This window comes from Argopecten irradians, chromosome 11, assembly GCF_041381155.1.
Source record: "Argopecten irradians isolate NY chromosome 11, Ai_NY, whole genome shotgun sequence".
In the NCBI taxonomy this organism is placed as follows: domain Eukaryota; kingdom Metazoa; phylum Mollusca; class Bivalvia; order Pectinida; family Pectinidae; genus Argopecten; species Argopecten irradians.
In genome coordinates, this window is record NC_091144.1 from 18,965,412 (window position 1) to 18,985,560 (window position 20,149).

Sequence of the window (20,149 nt, forward strand, 5' to 3'; positions counted from 1 at the left end):
AAACGATCTTTATATGTCAAGGTCGACGTGGGTATGGAAAATAATGAGATATCTTAGATATTCGAAAGATTTTATTTTGGCTGACCCTATTAATCCTGGTTTGATTTACCTAAAATAAATAGTTCGTGTCCAACTGATATTGAATACATAATGCTGACAGAGTTGCGTCCCCTGTATGGAGTGGGTACATATGTCAATTAAATTTCTGTTATGGACAGTGTGTTTAATAATTATGTACTACTTAAAATAATACATATATAGACAGACACCACGTATTCACAAACACAGTATAATGTCTATAAGAAAAAAAAATCCCTGAAAAGTAATAAGTTGATATTGCAAATGTAATTTAGATGAAAATATTATTATTTCCCATTTACACACGGAGAAACGCCTGTTAATAGGAATAATTGGGAACTTGATACGAGCGTGATTCCCAATAGTGTATACGACTTATGAGAATCTATGTCCCTATACCTATAAACACCCCTGACCTGTATAACCCACTTTGTTGTGTCCGTACCACTCGTCCTTCTAAATTTCCACATACGGTATGTGTAAGTCGGAACAACAACCATGAATAGTTGTATATACAACAATAAGTTTATCCCATACATACAGGTATAAATAAAAATCATCAATTGAATGTACTTAAGATATGTTGAAATCAACGAAGCAAACATAATTCTCAACCGAAATAATAATCTGGTCCCTTTAAACGCACAAGGCCGGTTATACCTCAACACTCCCCCTTGACAACAGGACACTTCACTTTGTTGTTATGTGACATCCAAAGTTACCAAGGACGATCAGTGTTTATCAAAGAAGCTTTTTTAATCAACAAAACGCACAGTTACCCGACAATCCATTCCTGAATAAATTTGCAAAATTCTTATTAAATGTCTTGGCAAGCCTACTTCCAAAGTTATTTGTACACCGTACTAATAAGACGTGGATATTCGAGCTTATCGTACGGATTTAACATGAACATTTCCAACAATAATCGTGTAAATAATATTCTCTATCAACTTTCTAAAAAGAAATAATTAAAAAAGCATAAAAATCGAGTTGATCATACTTAACGGTTGAAAGTCGTTGTAATAAATAGGGTATGATAGAAAAATCTTGTTTATAACTACATGTGAATTAGATCACCTAAATCAAGATAGTCGATACGATAAATCAGCATGAAAGTACACCTGTACGTATAAAAATCCCATCAAAATTCATCCCTGAATGATGTCAAGCAATCACTTGATCGACGACAATGACAATACAATGATACACAGCAGGATTCATTCCTCAGCTTTACAACCTCAAAATATGTCACGCTTTTGAACAGAACATTTTCTTTTATACTTTGTACTTGAATAAAATAATATGATTTAAAATAAATTTTGTCGTTGTTCAATTTTCTGGATACCCTTGCACAACTCAAATGTTTAGATCACGTTAAGGATTCAAAAGAATAAAATATACCTATATCCATTATAACTCATGTGCCATACCACGTAACACAAAATCAATATGTTATCAAAAAAATAACAAAATTAATAGATAAATTTCAGAAGATAATGTCCAATAGAACATTTTATTGTTCAAAAGAATCCGAGTGAGATGTCGATGTTTAATGCTAACATCAACAGAATAAATCAACGTGGTTTCAACACGTGTCGATGTGAGAAGATGTATAACACAAACGCAACAATATGGGATATACACAAAGCAACAAAGCGCCACTTTTATAAACACTCAAGGCAAAGGGATTAGAACCAGGTGATTTGGGAGAGTAAGCGTCTAATGCTTATAGACGCTCAAGGCCCAGCACAATTAGTGAAATGTAGAATCGAAAATAAATACCAGGGCTAGCCATATCAACATGAATCAAGCACACTCCTACTTTTGGATGGTATATAAAACTGAATTAATTGGGATAGTCTTTACCGATAAAGTGAATTCCTTATCTATTTGTAATATGTTATAATTTTCATAAAGGATCTGGAATGAATAAGAAATAGCAACAAACAAAAAAAACATCATGTCATTTACACGGATATTGATATATTACATTATGTGTTAGGAACTTGTCAAATTGACATCTTGGCGATATAACATACTAATTCAAATGGAAGGGTATAATTTTCACGTACTGTAAGAATTTAAAGATACATTGTAGTCTATTTTTATCACAAGCCATTATAAGTTTAATATTGGTTGACTTAGCTGATTTGTAAAATCTTCGGTTTTGATAATTTTTTCACGATTTGTATTGAGAATAAGATAACAGTCACAGATAGCACTAGTTTGAGACTTACGATAGATATGGTATATAGGTGTACATTGTAAATCCAAGTCCAAGACGGTGAGCATGAGCTAATGCATCTGAAATGCGTCCTTGCGCCACCGCTTTTTGCGGATGCGGCGCCAATTTTTGTGGATGCGCTGCTGCTGTATGCCGACGTGTCGACGTCATTGCTGTACGTGATCTCACACCAGTGTCCATTCGAGTTGAGCATGCAGTAGCCAGTCTGGAATATGCTCTCGACACTTTACTGTTCGTAAATTTTTCGATTGGATTTCGGTTTACAATTTGCCCCGTGATATTCTGAAAGAGGTCGTTGTTTCCTCCATGGTGTGAATTCAAAACATGCACCTTCATGTTGGGTAGATTTAGGTTGAACAACATCTTGCCCAAATATAATATTTCTTTTCTGATAAGCAACGTAAATTTCACGAAGAAATCATATTTTCTCAATCACAAAAGAATAAAATAATCCATTTTTACATGACGAGTTTTATAATTATAGGATTTTTCTACGGTTGCCATCAAAGTTTGGTTTAAGACTTAACCATACAATTGGATGTTTTACTTATCTACAGCATCCAGTTGGAGAATTTTGTCACTGTCATTCATATTCAAAGCTTTAAACCACAAACTAATTTTCCCACAGTTAATCCTCGCTTTTTTATATTTAGAGTAGTAACACTTGAAACACCAGATGCTGATTCAATTCTATAGTAGTCAATCACATGTTTATATTCCGTGCTATCTCTTTGCTCTTAGATATCCAAGATGGCAGAACCTGACCTTATATATGGGGATGTTAATTACATATCAAAACATGTTAAGCTCTAGGGGAATAGTTAATCCTCAAACCTTTGTTTATTTGCACTACACAGCAGTAAATCTGTTAAAACCAGTAATTGGTTAATCCTGTCGTATTGTGGGAGGGATTAAACAACAATATTGATTCTTTGATGTGTAGTTATCTTCTTGAATGTTTACAATTTCTCATCCATGTGTGATGATTAAGTAATTATCTAAACTAATAACAATATCGATATAAGAAAATATCTTGCTAACAACACCAATCAACTTCAAAAGTAACTTCATTAAGGAAAGACGTAATAAAACTATTGCCTTAAACCCATTTTTAATCAAAATACCACTGAATTGTATAAATAAATAGGGAGTGAGTATATACGAATATCCTTAAACTGTAAAACAATTCAACTGCTAACAGGTAGGACATGCATAGCGAACGAATTGTGAATCTTATTCGAAATATGGAAAGTTTTCTTCTTTATTGTTGATTATGGTCACAGAAACGGCATACCCGAGCCGTCTAAGGAACTAATGAGTTCGAATCACATCACGAACATTTCAGATCAAATAGTTGGTTGACTTCTTTTCTTATTTCAGTGTTCGATATTTTAGTTGTTAGTTACGTCATAATAAATGACATCCAAAACAAATGTGTACTAACTCTTCACGTTAGATATGATGTGTCATTTTGAAACCAATCACATTGCTACTACTACATTTAAGCAGCAAAATGCTCAAATGCCTTTAGAAATCCTGGTCTGATGAATACAATGAAAATGTAGATGTCAGGGTGTTTAATCTATAAACGACGCACATATCAGGCAACGAAATAACGTGAATGTCCTAGGCGGGTTAAAACAGAATGAGAACCAGATAATAAGGAAACATAGTTTTATTGAACAAGGAATCTTCTGGTGGTAAACAATGCGTTCTCCATGTCAAGTATGAACGCGTAATACATATATAGCCTAATGACTACTTCTATGGACAATCGATCATACCAGGTATTGTGATCACTATAAATATCACATCATGTGATACTGTATTGTGATATGAACAGCGAAACAGTTGAAATGCACATAGAATAATTTAGAAATCCGCTGTGGTCTTATCGCTGCCTCAGAACCCACAAAATAACAGCCATGTACACGTCAATCCTTTCTCACATCAACCCTATTCTCGACCACAGCCAACGATTTGAATCATGTTTCAGATAGAAGTTGTTATAAAATACTGTCATAGCGTTGTTTCAATAAAGACACCATTTTCTACAATTTAACAATATCCGTTTTTGTTCCTGGTTTACGACATTTTTTATCTGATTTAATATTTGTATATTAAGTTTATAAAGGTCATTCCAAGATATGAACAGTTATACGGGACCTGAACCGTTTAATGCAAACGATACCGATTAACGATCAACAGTTTACGCAGAACCACTAATATGTACCAGTGCCTTGATATCAAATACAAGTAGGAATGGGAAATATATTGATACAATGTAGTAGACACCATGAAATTTAGTACATAAAACAATCCTAATTAATCCACATATGATTAATATATTTGATAAATCATCTAATAATCAGAGAGAGTGAACTAAAATTGATATCTATAGATTTTAGTGCAACTCTACTTTGCCCGAGGCTATCTATTTTTATCCCGTCAATGTTAGAAGTTAATTCATTCACACAAAAGGTATTGTATACAGTTCATAGACACAACAACCGTAATTACACCTGTGGATATATAAGGTAAAGTTTGACTTACTTGTGGTAGGTGTTTGTATTGCACATAAAGCTGGATTGACGAGAAACGTTTGGTAACATACTGACATGGTCGATCTTTGATGATCACACAAAATGTAAAATAAGAAATAAATCCTTGATAAAACGGGAATACAATTCTGGTTCTTTATGGTCAACCCAAGTCATAGTGGTAGAGAAACTAAGGCACTCAACTTTGTCAACAAAATCACTACGTCTTTAAAATGGTTCCAGTAAATTAGACAATGTTTTGTATAGCACTTACTCCCGGTAGTAAAAATCGTAATTGGGGGTGAACTGAGGATATCATTTCACTTAATGATATATAAAAATAGATTTTGAGTTTTCTGGGGGTAAAAATCCTAATTAAAACCGACATATCTATCAAAATCGTGTTATTTTACAACGCGAAGTACACGTATTTCAGCAAAGTGTTTCCAAAGAATGAAATTGGTTATTTTTGTTGAATTCCCCATGGGAGCCTCTTGGTCCTGTGACTTTAATTGTATTTTACGGTATTTTGGAAGCTTGACTTGTGACTTATCAACCATGAAACGCGTCTTTATGTCATATCTTAGAAACCCTCAGACATACTGTGTTGTGGAGAAAACCACCGTAAATTGTCGCTATCATTTAGCATGAATTCAATACAAATTTCTCACTGCAAGCAGATTCAACTTTACCTTACCCTTTCAGAACGTACGTGAGGATTTTGATATAAACTATTTAAATGGATGGCAATCACTTTTAGCATTTTAAATGACACATTTACAAGGGGAAAGTGTGAAATTTTGTGTTAAATGTTCATTACAATGTCGTATAGAATACCTATGGTGGGTTATTGACGTTCTGCCATTTGCAATTTCTTACAAAAGTGAATGGTTAAGTATTGCATATCTTAGTGACATTTTATTCTACACTTTTAAAATCTTCGCATGTGTGTGTATTTAAAACTGCAAACAGTCACTTCTTTAGCAACCAAGCAAACACAAATAAGACAACATTACACATATCCTCCCACATGTATGTGACTCATCAATATCTGATTACGTCACTTGATACCAGAACCAATCATAATCTGGGTCCGCTTTGGTTAAGAACGAATATGATTTTAATAAACATACGGTAAAAGTTATGACGGGTTGTGAAATATGCAAATAATGCATGGATCATAAAAATCTGAAAACATTTACACTACTTCACAAAATGCATAAAATATGCAAATAATGCATGGATCATAAAAACCTGAAAACATTTACACCACTCCACAAAAAATTGTGGTTTTATTTGTTTAACGTCCTATTAACAGCCGGAGTCATTTAAGGACGTACCATCTTTGTTGGTCGAGTAAAGCCTGAGTACACGGAGAAAAACCGCCGAAGAGCGGTCCATACCTGGCACCTGCCCCACATGGGATATGTCGGGACAACTCGGCCACCGCAGCCCCTATTTTCCACAAAAATGATTTGCATCGAAATATGTGAAAAAAATATATTACACATATGAATTTTTGCGTTCAATATTAATAACACGTCTTGTTACATTGAAAGATGCACCCAATTTGCATGTAAGATTTCATTTTAGCAAATTGTATTGAGAAAATATTGTGGTGAAATGTATTAGTTGTCAGACAAGCGCGTCATATGTGAAGACAACAAGGAGACAACAGGATATAGTTTGTATATCTGATTCACCGTTGAAAGGAATAACATTGATCGAGAACTAGAAAAAATAATTTAGAGGTGACAGGTATGTGTCGAAATGCACACCTTTACTGTAAGTACGGTACCCATACTGTCTTAGACCATGTAACTCGATAGGTTTAGATATGGGTGCATAGATAGGTGGCTTCACATGGCGTTTAATTATCACAATATTTTACCTTCCTGCTCGTTTTATGATGATTTTTTTTCGATTTACAGCTCAACTGAGAAAGGAAAAAAAAACTAGATAAATCTTGACTGACATGATACATGTAATAGATTGTCACGGATAGTATAACGTTATTTAATTGTGACAGTCATCAAAGTGTCAATATCCCGATAGAGTTGCACAAGGGTTAAGTCTATACAAATCTGACTAATTTCATTTGTCAAAGCGGGTGACATCTTACAAAACTTCCCTATTGCAGAGGGCATATGCACGGTAAAGTATGGCTTCAAACATGTACTTTTGTTTTTACCACTTTAAAAACAGCTATGACCGAAATACATATATGTGTATTGTTTCATTCAAGAACTGTAAAGTGACTTGGATTTACAACGCAATGAAATGTTTCACATTGCAATATGGACGATCTTTACTTCATGAATTGATTCCATTTCAATTGTATATAAATCGTTAAAGCATTTAATGTTTTATATAAAATATCATATTTAGAATGTTTACGTTGACATATTGTCATACACTAGTTTAGATGAAAAGGTAGATAAAACACATGTGTAACAGTGAAGTTTCATATATTCCTATACAGTAGTTTACAATAGAGGTTTGGCGAATTTATCGACATTTGTTATTGCCATGCAAACAGGTGATCGAGGCATTGTTTGATCTTAAAGAGGGATAAACTGACAGCTATCGTAGCATTATCTATAACTCCTGTCTTATCACACGTTACATGATACCATAATTACAATACGGGGAAAAAACCGTGTGTATTTAAATGTTTTCAGTGTCCTTCGATGTATATACAGTATTCGAGTTGTTAAGGTCGAGCCTTTGTTTGACTTTTACACAGAGTTTGTTTAAGTACATCCTGGTTCCATGAGGGATTTCACAACAAGTCCTCTTAGAGACATACTAGTCCGCATTGTAAATTTTTGTAAGTTTACGTCCTTATCTTTATGACAACATTACAAACGGCACTGGTATTACCAAAACTCAGATAGAAATTTCAACTTTGTCCATACCTTGCGAATTATTAAGATTTTATCGATGAAATTTCGTTTTTGAAAAGGAAACGATCATCCGTAAATAATAGTCATCGAATACAGTCAGCTGATATTTAAATCAATGATACTTATTTAGACATGTATTTGCATAAGCTGTTCATATCTATCTGTAATTACAACTACACCTATGGATGGACTTCAAAAATCGAAAATTGAAAATAGAAAAACTGACAGAAAAGCAAAGCATGGTGAATTTTTTATTAATTTTTTTTCAGTTTCTTGATAACACCATCCCAGCATCCCGTACCTACAGCGGAAGCATTCCCCAGTTGATTAGACTTGTTACGGATTAATTCATTAAACACCAAATGTCTCTCAGGCAGATTTTAAATGCTGGTTTTGTTATTAGGTTATATGTTTTATTATTTGACAGACAGTAGTGTTTTATGAATATCTAATCAAACTGCTTCTCGCCGAGAATCTATTTATTAAGTAAGAAGGATAAAGGATGTCATCGGCACCGCTCCTTTAAAGAAAACTGGAGTGCATTGTACATAGTATTTACATAATTAGAGATTACCACACATTTAAAACTATGCTTTTTAGAGCACTAAATATAAAAGTCCAATTCAGCCATACATTTACATTTGATAATACCTTAAATGATATAACATGTTTAGGTAGCATGCTCTATTAAAAAGCTCGATAATTTCATTGAATTTGCCACGGGAAGGGAGGAAAGGTTATGTTTATCTATTAACAATTTTAAACAGTTCTTTCAGAGGAAATATCCTCGCCACATTGTGATATTTCTATTTAACTGTCTGTGTGTAAATTCAACATAAAATTCTATATTGATATCTGTATTGTGATAGTCAAACATTCTGACAAATTCAATTGAGATTGAATAGCTGTACATAGTTATGTCTTACAATAGTCATTTAATGATGGTTGACGCACATAACTATCCAACCACAGTGTACATAACGTATATTATTGTCAATTAGTGCTGAAGGCAATGGACATTGAAAATGTATATTTCGAGCTGTACTACTGTGCTACCACTCTTCAAATTAATGTCTTCAACAACAAAGGAGTGAGAAGTCGGCTAGGTACCATATGCCGATACACTTACTTCTGAGAATGCAATTAAATCCAATCTATCCACTCTCATTTGGAATAATTTGGTTAACCGGTTCATAACCTCGGAGAAATATAATATACGTGGTGACATGACCTTGATTCTTGACTTTAACCTTATTTTCAGTCGTGAAAATAATGTTGGTTGTATGGTTTTCCATTTCCTTTGGTTTGAATATACAAATTACATATAACCCCATGTAATACTTGGTAATCCAGAGATTGGGTATAGCAATAAGTAGCGATATCTAAGTCATGACTCAATTCCATCCGTTAAATAAAACATATGGAACAAAGCAAAACACCTATGTATGTCGGTTTAAAGGAATAATTTGAAGAAATAGTCGTATTATGATCAGTAATATTTGTATTTGTGACCTTGAGAGGTGCCAAAACTCCTCAATACTGCTGAAGAAATGGTTTAGTAGACGGTCGGCGTATCAACAACTGGGGATGTCCAGGACAACGTTTGGCATCAAGATTCTACATCGTTTAAGATTCAGCAAAACTTATTACACAATATGTTGGTGCATTAGAGGTAAAGTTGTATCAGTCTTATGCTTATAATTACATAAATGTATCAATAGATAAATGTGATGCATGAAGGCTATGCAGACGGCATATCTTGATATAGTGCATTGGCAATTATTGCATCAAGGGTACCATATACATTTTTTAATGAATGCATTAAGTATTTTCATGTATAATATTACTGTTATTTGATGCATCAGGACACATAAATGCATTAGAGAACTTTTAACAAAAAATTTACGTTCATGAATTTTACTGTCGAAGACATGGAGCAGGACTTTTCCAGAATATATATATACAATCATATTCTGACTTTGTGTTGTCAACTCAGTTTGTTATCGTGTCAAAGAAGTCGTACAGCTGGACAATATACTACCGACATTTACAACTTACATCACGTTTCTACTAATGTGTTCGGCTTTATCGTTAACTGTTTATCGATTCTACATATTGAAAAGAATATGTTCTCAAAGTGCATTTGTATTACCGTAACTGGACGCCGCAAAACATTAACTAGATACACACCTTGCTTGCATGCAGTAAGGAAAATGAAAGCGCAAATTGAGGACAATCATATTGCTCAAACATACTGTGCAACGTCAATTTTTAATTTCAAAACATAATGAGGGCATTCATAGAAGAATTTTGGTTCGTTCATCGGTTTCCTTAGAAACATTTTGGGTTTCGTGTCTGGACTAGAATATGCATTCATATAATGATACTGATTAATACTCCCTTGTCAGCCCTATTTTGTAACTAAAAGGATATTGAAATTTATCATCCTTAAAAAATTAACTGCTTGTAGCAACAGACGTTACATGCATGAAGTATAAAATACATCCCTGGTAACAAATTAGCCGGTCGGTACTTTATCACCTTGGCTAATGTGTATTCGATTATTATGTAAATGTTGCTTAGATTAGGGAGTTGTACAGGTAAACAACAAACTTAATCATTGGGGTAAGATATTTTGAAAATCAAAAGTAATTCTGAATCAATTTATTCATTTAAACATAGGGTTATAATATATCATGTTTTGCTTTGGTTTTATGAATACATGTATGTTGCTTATAAAAGTGAAACCTGACTTCGCATACACGTGGGCGCATACATATTATAGGATAGTCTACTTTGTTAAAATAGACTAATGTCAGTTCCATGTAATCAAGCTTGGGGTCCCAACAAATATGCGTTTGAAATTATTAAATTGTTCGGTGCATTCATAAGCAGGCAAAGTCAAGAGAAATAGCATTAGCCATTGGATTTGAAGTTACAAACGGACGTTCTGTATCTGACATTAGTGTAGCATATATGTACATTTTTTGTACATGTAAATGTTCAGACATGTATGCTAAGATAGTTAAATTTCGTAGAATACAAAATAATAATACAAAATAGATTTAGTCGATTAGTTTAACTTAAAAACAAACAAATCACGCGACCATACGATGACATTCTGGTAATAATAAACGGATCAAACTCCGACATATTTAATCTTTATATTTCCATTGGTTTACAAGAAAACCACTCACCCCTTCTTTTCTATTGAAGGTAGAGAACTCGACGACATAGCTTGTGTTAAATTATTCCTTTTCTGAATTTGATGATCTCCATAACACAATTCTGCAGAAATCTCACATAATCGTTCAAAATGGTGAAAATTCCAAAATTCCTTCAGGTTACATTATCCCACCTCTAGTGATCGCTACAACTTAGAGAGAAAGTCCAGCTAGACCTCTAAGAACTATGTAAGTTACCTGTATACGAACTTTATCCGCTTCTCGTACGGAATAATTAAGCCGCTATTGTGCTTCTGCTTATTGTTATAACGTTTAGCCAGAACAAAACATCGTGTTTCCTCCTTTCAAACACAAAATATTGCCAGATATCATAAAGGGAATGATTATATAATTAAGTCACCGATCTACCGTAGGTAGTTGACAATGGGCGCCGATAAATGGTAACAAAAAACACAGGCTTTAATAAATGATTGGATTTCGCTATAATCTTTCATATGCTAAACTTACAGGTCATATATATAAATTTCTTTAGATATTTGAATGGTTTATTTGTATGAAATAGCATTAAGGAATAACAGACTTTTTTGTATATAAATATTGATTAAAAAGACATTTAGGTATAATTTATCTGCATGGCATTGTGTCTGCAGTAAATAATCCTGGATACGACCCACATCATTGTATCCATGGCGGACCGGAAGTTAGGAAAAATCAAAAGAGAGGTTATAATTATTTGTTTTTGAAGAAAAAGTCGTTTCCGTTTTCACTGAAATTTTGCATTTTGACATTTCTCTTCATTAAGTCATTTTCGTTTAATGAAGACCAAGCTGATTTATGTTAAGTGTTTGTGAACCATGTGTAGTGGTTAAGCCGCTCGCCTTTCACCTTATCTACATGTGTAATACTGGCTGGTCTAGGGCAATACACTCATGTCGCCTGAGGCTGTATTGCATTGCTACCCATACAATAAAGCCTCGTGACGTCACAGCATCAACAAAATTACTATTTTCTAGGTACAATTATAACATTTTTTTTCCAGAAACTATGTTGGATTTACTTTAAAAGATACAAGCAACAGGATTTGCGTTGAAAATATCATGCAATTTTCATGTATGGAGAATTAATTCACAGTCGTGTTTTTCCCCGAATTTATTTCAAAATGGCGGGAATTCATAGTAGGAAAATTGCAATGAAACGTCGAGGTATGAGAGAAAAATATTCTTTCATACGTGGATATGAAGGATAGGGATATTCTACCCTTGGGATCACAAAATGTTGTAAAAACCCTCGGCAAGCCTCGGGTTTTACAACATTTTGTGACCCTCGGGTAGAATATCCCTATCTTTCATATCCACATATGAAAGAGTCTTATAATACATCACGTAGATTATTATTCTTACAAAATTTGACTTAAAGCCCTGAAACGTGGTTCATAGACACTCTGCATGGTGGGTCAAAATATACAGTTGTATATAAATTTTAGCTATCATTTAGATCCTGTGTTCGACCACGTGGGAATTCCCTTTTTGAGGTTATAAATCATTTTCATAAATTTGGTTGATCTAATAACAACAATAGAGTTATCATAAATAAACACAGCCTGTTGATTATATGATGTAAAAGTTGTCAATTAACGATTAGACAATGCTGTGCAAAGACGCGGGAATTAGTTGTAGACTTATTATTTGTAATACATCTTCGTAACAATAAGGTTTGATTTTACGAAATTTTAATTTAAAACCGCAAACATCTAACCATGATTATTTTACGATATCCATTAAAAGAATTTAGGAAATTTAAAAAGCTTACATCGTATGCATATTGTAACATGCTTCAGGCCAGCTAGAGTGCAAGAAGGACAACTCTTGATTTCACGAGACTCAGATATACATGTACATGTAATGTTCACATTTAAAATTACATATACATTTAAAACATAAAACGTTGAGTTTGACTTACTCGTTACTACAATAGTGAAGTGTGACTTGAATAAAGGTTTTACTATAGAGTGTATGTATAGCACAATACAAACTCTTTTATTTAATTTGTTAAACCCCAGCATTGTGTATTCTTCAGCGTGAATGATAACGCCCTTAGTTGCATTTAACGTCTGTACTGTAAAATGTGACGCATTATGATATTGTTTATGACCTTCCTGATACAGACAATATCATAGCGAGTATTCAGTGTTGTCGGGATCGCCATGGCGACAGTAGATATCATACATTACTTACATCAATTAAACTTAAAACTTGTCGATTTCTTTACAGAGTAATTATATACAATTACATTGCAATACGTACAAGTGGATATGACAAACAATAATACCATATCTCTCATGTAACCACAATGACTACATCATTACATGGGCTTTAAATCAATTTGTACGTCAAAAGATTTTCAGTTTCTTTCCAGCAAATTCATATTGCTATATATTTTCTGTATAATGAGATAATCGGACCATTTTAGGAGCTAAAAACTTCCTTGCGTGGTTTAATTTAACTTAAAGACGTTTGACACCGGTGAATATGCTAATAGGCGCTGTTGATTCCAACCGCTTTAAAAATATTTGACAAATATATATTTATTGTTATAAAAAACATAACAAACCTCCCTTGAGATGTCATTAAATATGTAAATGCGATTTGTATACATTCACATTATGTTTACCTTATACAGTATGCAGGCAATATTTCTTTATGTGATTTTTTCCATATGAATTCCACACATGATTTTGTCATGTGAAATTTACGTCTTTGCTCCGAAACTCGCGTTACGTAATAAAGGTTTCGAATGAAGTTCCGTTTGGAAACAAATAATACATCCATACACATTGTTCTATGAGATATATATTTCTCTTTAATCTCGAATTCATAATCAAACTGTAATTTATTATCGGAGTTATATACAGTTTATACTAATTGTTTGAATATTATTCTTAGAAGAGATATATATTTTTTTCAAATGATTGAGTGCATACTTTTAAGGGTGCAGTGAGTAGCACCTCTAAGGCAACACATACATGAAAATATAAGAAAGTACCCAATATTCAACATTCAATCCCGCACAGTGACGACTTTAGTTTGCAGCGCCCCGGTTTTTTTTTATACAAATGGGAATGATGGGTAATTACTATGGATATCGATGCCTTGAAGTAAACCCATTATATTTCCGAGCGGTTCAAACGCTCTTGTGATCTGATGAACGTAATTTTCACCCGACAGAAGCTCAATGTTATCGTTCTTTATTTGCAAACATTCAAATGATTTGGATCAGCTTCCAATTTAATCAGTTGGCCAAAAACGGAATAATTGCTACGGAAATATAGTTGTTTTCTTCTTCAATGGGGGCAGGGGGCAAGGAAAGAGTATGACTACATCAATAAAAGTTAAACAAAAAAACCGGCTCCATTATTTCCGTAAAATTCACTTTTTAACCTAATTGATGGTTATTGAAATATTTGGCTGTGTCCTTTAGGGCTTTTTTGCCGTCAGTCATTTTATGTATATTGTAGATGATATTGTTATGTACATGTACTACAAATACAAAGTTCGTTATATATTTATCACATATGAGTTACTATATCATCAATGGAAATATCCAACTAAAAATTCAACTGAATCAAAAAAAGAAAACTTGCCTACAGAAATACCAAAGAAAAATAGAATTGCACCACACCGAAAATACACTTAGTGTAAATTATCAGCATTTTCCATAAATATTCTGATTTTAGTTATCACAGTTATCGCACTTGAAGTATAAGACAACACTCTGCTCATATCCGATGATACATGTAGATAGTCTTCGTGTACATACATTAAAAGGTTTTTGCATTAAAATATTTTGCACACAATGACTGGGGCTAAAAATACAAAAACTACACGAATTAATAATGTGAGTTGGACACACTAAAAATTGGAAATAAATATCAAAGTATAGGATTACGTTAAGGCGGCGAATTGGCCCCTACTATATATTCCAACGTAATAAATATGTCAATAGCATGGTTAGCTTACAAAGGGTTTTAAAGCTGATTTTGCGACCTGATTTCGATCACTTGTAATACGGGATTCAGTACATGTTTGACTATCTTATTATCTTATTTGGGATTTTTTTTACGAATATTATCTTTGAAATCTGTAAGAGAGTCATGCTTCGGATACATACAATCACATTAAGTTATTTCGTACCAGGGGTTTATTTGTACACAGGGATCCTACAGTGATTTGTCGAGGTGTTGTTCCTGTGTGAAGGTGGTTATTCGATGTTAGATAATTCGTTAGGATCTCATACATTTTCAAAGAGTTTGCATAACATTAAAAGCCTGAATACATGTTCTCGAATAAGGACATGAGTGTATAATGTGCTCGTCGGTAATGCTGTAAAATATAGGGTCTAACCTGATCTCAGTGAGGCTGTTCAAGTACAGTTATGTACTGAAAAGACGTCTATTGGTGAATACACACGTTTTAGTAGATTATTTACTCGTGCAAAGAATTGGATATTTTATGAACTTTGAGACACAAGTTCTGTTTTCTAAGATAGGATTTACGGCATATTTCAAAGGATACAATCCATCGTCCAGCGGCCAGTATCTGGCAGCTGTCCCACATGGGATTCGAACTCCAACCCAGAGGTGAAGGGATATGTAATATGTCAGACTCTCACTATACACTGAAGTAGTATCACGTAGTGTGTATAGTGAAGATCACTATTTAAATGAAATTGGTACATTAACTTATAGTAATCATCTTTCAAATCAAATATTCACTTAATTGATATCATAGTTGACTTATATTTCGTTGAAAAATCCCGAAAAGTTATATTTCCAAAAGTACGTATGAGCGTTATTAAGCGTGAGTGTATAATTGCTAGGCGCGGTTGGTAAGTCGACATTGAGTCTATTATAGGTATTCTAAAGTACCGATACTTTATCAATATTAAATGGTATTTATAGTACACATAGAAATTCCGTCTAATTTCTCTGGCATACAGTAAGTAATAAAATATATATTTTGACAAAGTATTAAAATATTGAATTGGAAGATAAGATATTCACATTTCAAGCAGGATGCCTGACGGCTTATGTAGTCGGTAATTCATTATAAATGTCTGTGTGTTGACAAACCAGAGCTAACGACGATTATGGTAATACTACATATTGAAAATTGCCTAGAGCTGTTTATCTTTTGCATCAGAAGGAAACGTTATGTTTCTTATTTCTTCTTTAATTTGGGCAAAGCTTTATTCTGTACGTTTTATGGAATATATTATGATTAAGAACCTGTTCATATTTCACGTATACATGTACATGTAATTAGTAATTATTTGTGGATTTTTTTTCTGTCGCATTTATGTTAAAACCAGAGACAGACAACTCGTTCGTACCATTGCACATATATATAGAGTTATCGTTCTTGATCTATAGCTCTTTAGTGAAAAAGTAAAACATGCAGCAAAGACCTTGATTTTAGATGAATATCACCCGATATTTGGAATACCACCAGTTGAGGATTTTAATCAGCGTTATAGCTACTTAACTTAAACATTCTGATAACAAAATCCAATACAATTGGGAACTTCGTACATGTAACACCCCCCCTAGCTTTCCCAACATTGTTTACATCGGTTTTCGGTTTAAATCATTATCATCAGCGACATAATTGGCGTCTCGGCTTTTCTGCGTGCTTGATATTTTTTCTCTTCGTGGTAAGTAGCCATTTTGCAACCATTGTGTTCTTAACGTAAATTACAAGCATTATTTCTACACATCAACAAAGTAAGGACAGAGGTTGGAGATTTGATTCTGGAGTCAGATTCTTACTTATCTCTTTTGTTGATCTTTGAGCAGATTCAACGTAAATGCCTGTCGTTACTTAAATGAATATAACGATCACTGTAAGCGGACAGGTTATATACTTTTGATAGAACTTCATGTGTACCAATCAAATACTGAAATGAAAATGTAATTATCTTTCCTACATATTCAATGTAAACTAAGTTGTTATTTCTATTTGTGAATGATATGCCATATTTTCCATACTTTAGCATTAAGACCTACCCTTCTGAGGCCAGCTCATCTGTCGACACAAGGAACTGAACCTTCCGTATCGAAGGTAAAGTTAATGTGTCCGTCGCCATCTTAAATAATCCTCAACGAAATAATCCATTCGGGGCGAAATGATTTCACATTTGCATAAATAAAGGTCGACGTTCGTTAAGATCCAGTAAATCAAAATCACATTTCACGTGTTAATCACTTGTGCTCCTCGAATATTGGTAAAAATGGAGAACGACATAGAAAGGTTTTAATCCTAGTGTATTAACAATAAATCAATCATTTCATACGTCAATGAATACGTTTTCACTCTTAAGTTCAGAGATCTATTTATTCCATTAGGAAAGGTACATAAAATCATTGAGTGGCAAAAGACTATGAATAACTTTAATTACTGTCCCGTGCTTGGCTTTATGTTCCTTAATACATATTCTAATTGCTTCGTTGAAAGCACAAAAACCGGAGAATCAAGCTTTTTTAAAACCATGTTAGAAACATGTCAACTGGTTTGTATGATCTCCACAAGTAAATGACGAAGTTTCCTAAAATATTTTCAGTTCCAAAATTCCAGAAACTTATTCCAGGTGATCTGACAAGACGATTCGCGTGCACAGCTGGAAACCGCACAGATCAAATACAAACTGTTAAACACATGGTAATACCATTGGCAGACTTTTACCTCGAATCTAACCAAGTGTGTTACGATGTTTAAATCTAACTAAACAAATAACACGACAGCTATACCTCCTACCTATCCTTACATAAGTATAATATAAAATCATCCGAGCGTGAAGCAACTGTGAAATCGATCGATTTTATATATACTGATGTTTAGTTTGTCATTCAACTATATGCTCTCTATCATGGCGACTATTGACGAGTGTTTTTGCAACAAGTGTATAAATATAATGTAGTTTATTTATCAATAATCAATACCACATTCGACGCCCCGTGAACTGTTGTGCTTTGTTAAAGACGAACCAACGAGTATTTACATGCGGGAATCCAAGGAGACTTGACACCACATATATACATGTACTACAACTATATATATATATATATATATATATATACCGTCTGCTGCAGATGTTTAATGAGGCACCAACCTGTCAATAGTAAATAAAAACCTCGACATTTAAGTTTCTTACCGTACATAAACTCTGAAACCTTAATTGAGGATATATTCAGTCGGTATTTAAAGTATGAATTGGAAAGAGACATACAAAATAGTTCAATTCCATTGGGTGATAATTCTTTTACTATGTTCTATCTGTATTTCGATATATCGCTTGAGTAAATAAGATAAAACTTTATACGAGTACATCGTTTCATAAATCTGTAAACGAAACAAAAAAATCTTAATATAAATCACTGTTTACGGAAATAATTTCCCCGTCGACAAATAAACGCTCGTTTCGGATTTAAATTGTTCAACGTCTTATAATTATTGACAGCCAAAATTATGTCAAATTTAAATTGCGAAGGAGAGCTGTAGTACCCCCTCCCCTTCTACCCTTCCTAAAAAAAGAACGACAAACAAATGAACATAAAAAAAAAAATAAAAAAAACGATCAACCGACGGTCATTATCTGACAACCGCTCCTTCAGTTTCGAACTTACGACCCTGCGGTTAAGGTCGAGTGCTAACATGTCTGCATTGTTTTTTAACGTAAGTTTTGCTTACCCATAACGCAACTACACCCAAAATTAATGACGTGATATACCCAGTCACTGGAACGATGCAAGACGGTGACCAAGGGTCAGCCGTATACATGCGTATACGTAGGTGATAACGCCTATTGATATCTAAAAGAAAACGATTGAAAGCCTCCGATATTTTCTTTTATTTTACCGAGAAAATTCCATCGACCATGTGTATTACATGTTCTATAAGATTGTTTCATCTCTCATTTTTCGAGTAGATTCCATACACCAATATAATAAAACGTTTCTGAATGAACAAAATAATCTGAACTGGAGAAAGAACTGCTGCTAATCAATTTAATGGTCATCATATCCTAATTAACACTCCTCCCTGATAGGACGCCAGGTATTTGTACAGCTACATATACATGACTTGTCCATTACTGATAAAGAGCATTAATGTCGTTAGTTTGCCGTGACTTGTATATTCATTAAAAGTCAAATCAATTGTAACTATAGCTCGATATATTAAGACACAGTTTCGAATTCAGTTATTGGAGACAAGTTTTTGATGCTATTTAGAGTGCTACATAATTAGATACTGTAGATGACCCAATACTTTAAGAGTCTGAATAGGGGATCGAACCGAGATCGCTCTGGCGAAAGACAAGATGAGTGTCACTAGTCACGATGGGCGGGCAGTTAAGGTATTAAAACACATTATTATTAGTGCTTCGACGTACTGTATATATCAAAATCAATACCATTAAATAAATACTTCATCATACCTCTTTCCCAAGGCTGTAACATCATCTGCCACCCTACCCCGACCAACTTTTATTATTACCTGCTCATTCATCGAAATCAATTCCTTCCCCATCCATTTGCGGTGGCAGATTGGTGTCGTTGTCTTGAAATATAACAAGCCCTCCATATCTGCGAGTTCGAATCCCATACTGGGGAATTGCCAGTTACATAATAATATTAAAATGACAGTAACTTCTCAAACTTTCTCTGGGTACTCCGGCTTTCATTTCGCCTATTAATCTGGCATGCCCTTAAAAGACATTGACTGTTAATAGTTCGTCAAACTAACTCAACCAAACTAAATACCAACAATGCTATTGCTAATATATCTCCATATTACAAAACATGCTTCTATAAACACTTCACAGGTCATCCTTTTGGGCATATCTTCGTTTTGCTTAAACGTGATGTTTATCACAGTTTTTCGCCCTTTTTGAATCATAAGGTATTTTCGTATGTCTCCATTATAAGCTACAATGAACAACACCTTAATTGCTTTATAAAGAATCTTGTTCCGGATTCATATGACCGTATTGATTGTGAAAACGAAAACCGATAGGATTTAATCGTAGTATCTACGAATGTGTTTTTGCTGAAATTCTTTTGAAATCGACTTATTTCGCTTACATTTAAATACCTCACAGCAGATTTTTATCGCCCACTGCATACAAAGATATTGAACCATA

The 20,149-nt window shown here is 33.7% G+C and overlaps 1 protein-coding gene across 9 annotated transcripts in view; it reads right to left on the reverse strand.

The window, feature by feature from the left end:
- Positions 1–19,526, reverse strand: part of LOC138334912 (uncharacterized protein DDB_G0286299-like) — a 42,779-nt gene extending 23,253 nt beyond the window's left edge. For 2 of the 9 annotated variants that reach the window (XM_069283763.1, XM_069283752.1), the window contains exon 1: positions 17,016–17,706. In XM_069283763.1, the coding sequence (XP_069139864.1) occupies positions 17,016–17,095 (80 nt within the window). In that variant the 5' untranslated portion in view covers positions 17,096–17,706. Of the gene's footprint in view, positions 1–4,876; positions 5,125–10,966; positions 11,212–17,015; positions 17,710–19,503 lie in introns of those variants that run through there. The other 7 variants (XM_069283764.1, XM_069283756.1, XM_069283761.1 and 4 more) reach the window with 6 other exon arrangements.
- Between the last annotated feature and the right edge of the window lie 623 nt (positions 19,527–20,149).